General features: G+C 42.0%; 1 protein-coding gene across 1 annotated transcript; it reads left to right on the top strand.

Moving 5' to 3' along the window:
- The first annotated feature begins 316 nt into the window (after positions 1 to 316).
- LOC123939788 (keratin-associated protein 7-1) lies at positions 317 to 580 on the top strand. The gene has a single exon (XM_046001666.1). The coding sequence runs from the start codon at positions 317 to 319 to the stop codon at positions 578 to 580; it is 264 nt and encodes an 87-aa protein (XP_045857622.1).
- Positions 581 to 1743: the final 1163 nt, after the last annotated feature.

The following is a 1743-nucleotide window of genomic DNA, read 5'->3' as shown; positions in this document are numbered from 1 at the left end:
TAGTTAAACGATGGGGCACTGATGAAAAGAATTCAATTGCCTCTTAAGGATGGCCTTGGCTTTGAAGACACAGCACATTCCTTTGCAAATAGAAAAGCCAACAAAAATGTGGGATATGAGTCTGTGGGTTCCTTTATGCGCATTTTATTGCCAAATAAGAGACTTATTTATGCAAATGAGAGGAAAGATATTTAGACAACTGTGTCATGCCCATCAGCTGGAGGTATAAAAAGCCTTCTGCAGGAGGAGACCAGCATTCACACTTGGGTAACTCGCTCTTCCCTATCCAACCCATTCCTCCTCAACTCCTGCCACCATGACTCGTTTCTTCTGCTGCGGAAGCTACTTCCCCGGCTATCCTTGCTATGGAACCAACTTCCACAGGACCTTCAGAGCCACCCCCCTGAACTGCGTCATTCCCCTGGGCTCTCCCCTGAACTATGGTTACGGATGCAATGGCTACGGCTCCCTGGGCTACAGCTTTGGCGGTAGCAACATGTACAACAGGGGCTGTTGCTATGGTGGCAGCTTCTGCAGGCCATGGGGCTCCAACTCTGGCTTCGGCTACAGTACTTACTGAAGGACCCTTGGCTCCAGGCAGCGCAGAACTCCCCATCGATTCTTCGTGTGTGAACCAACCTGAAGAGCAACGACTGTCTTCCTGTCTCCAGATGCACGCGGGAGATACATCTTCCATCTTCTTGATGACTTCTTATTGAGTTCCTGGTCTTTGATGATGCCGAACAAGCCATCCAGGCATCCAGTACTGAACTGATACTCACCTACAGCCAAAGAGAGCAAGATGTATTTCTCCGACATACCTAAATTTTAGCCGTGAAGCAAGTAGATTGCCTCCTCTAGCTGCTCTGCTCCTGTGTTACTAAATTCTGCATCGAAGTCAATGTATTACAACTGGGTGTGGGTAGAAAGGGGTTTTGCTGTCAGTCTCTTAATAAACCTATTTCATTCAGCACACATGTTTTTGTTCCTGTTATTTATTTTACCCTGCTTTTATGCTTTTGAATTCATCAGCCAGTTTCAACCTACAGTGGCTGACTTTAACCAGAACTTAATTTTGAGTTCAGACTGTACACCAGGATAAGGCGACGCCTCATTATTTTGTCCCTTAATGTTGAGATTTCAATTGTTAAAAAGGTCTTAAAAGGATGTTCTAAATTAAATCCCAAATACACCACCGTTGTCAACATCACTCTACGCCGACTATAAGTACGAGCACGTCCTAGCTGTGGGATGCTCAAAAAATTTCTTTCCTTCTTTCCTTAGTGACACCATCTCATTTAGTTTCTTTCCCCTTTTCCCTGCTGTTTCCGAACTCGGCTCCAGAGAAGTTTGAACCCTGCAGTCTGTTGGAAGCATTTCAGCTAAATGGACTTAGTTATGAATCTTTGTTTTTAGGAGTTTCTAAGATTTGGTCTATAAAGGGAAGCCAACAGCTAAAAATCATATAACATCTTTTCCTTTTTGATAGATGAGTTTAATTTTTCCCATCCACTTCGCTTCACTTCTGATTATACATATACATATATATATATATATATATAGCTGTATTAAAAATGAAGCATTTAATCTTTAGAATTATAGTTGCCATCAAAAGCCCTTGAAATGATATGTGGTCTATACTTAGAAAATGCTTCTTGTCTTGCCCCTGAAAAATCTCTGCTTTATTGAAGCAAAATACTTTGTTTGAATGAAAGCTTATTCATTCACATATCAAGTATTTTT

This window comes from Meles meles, chromosome 4 (assembly GCF_922984935.1).
Source record: "Meles meles chromosome 4, mMelMel3.1 paternal haplotype, whole genome shotgun sequence".
Lineage (NCBI taxonomy): Eukaryota > Metazoa > Chordata > Mammalia > Carnivora > Mustelidae > Meles > Meles meles.
This window is presented reverse-complemented; position numbering and strand designations above follow the sequence as displayed.

Bases quoted from the DNA above. Each gene is read 5' to 3' on its own strand.
- LOC123939788 (XM_046001666.1), top strand. From the start codon at position 317: ATGACTCGTTTCTTCTGCTGCGGAAGCTACTTCCCCGGCTATCCTTGC.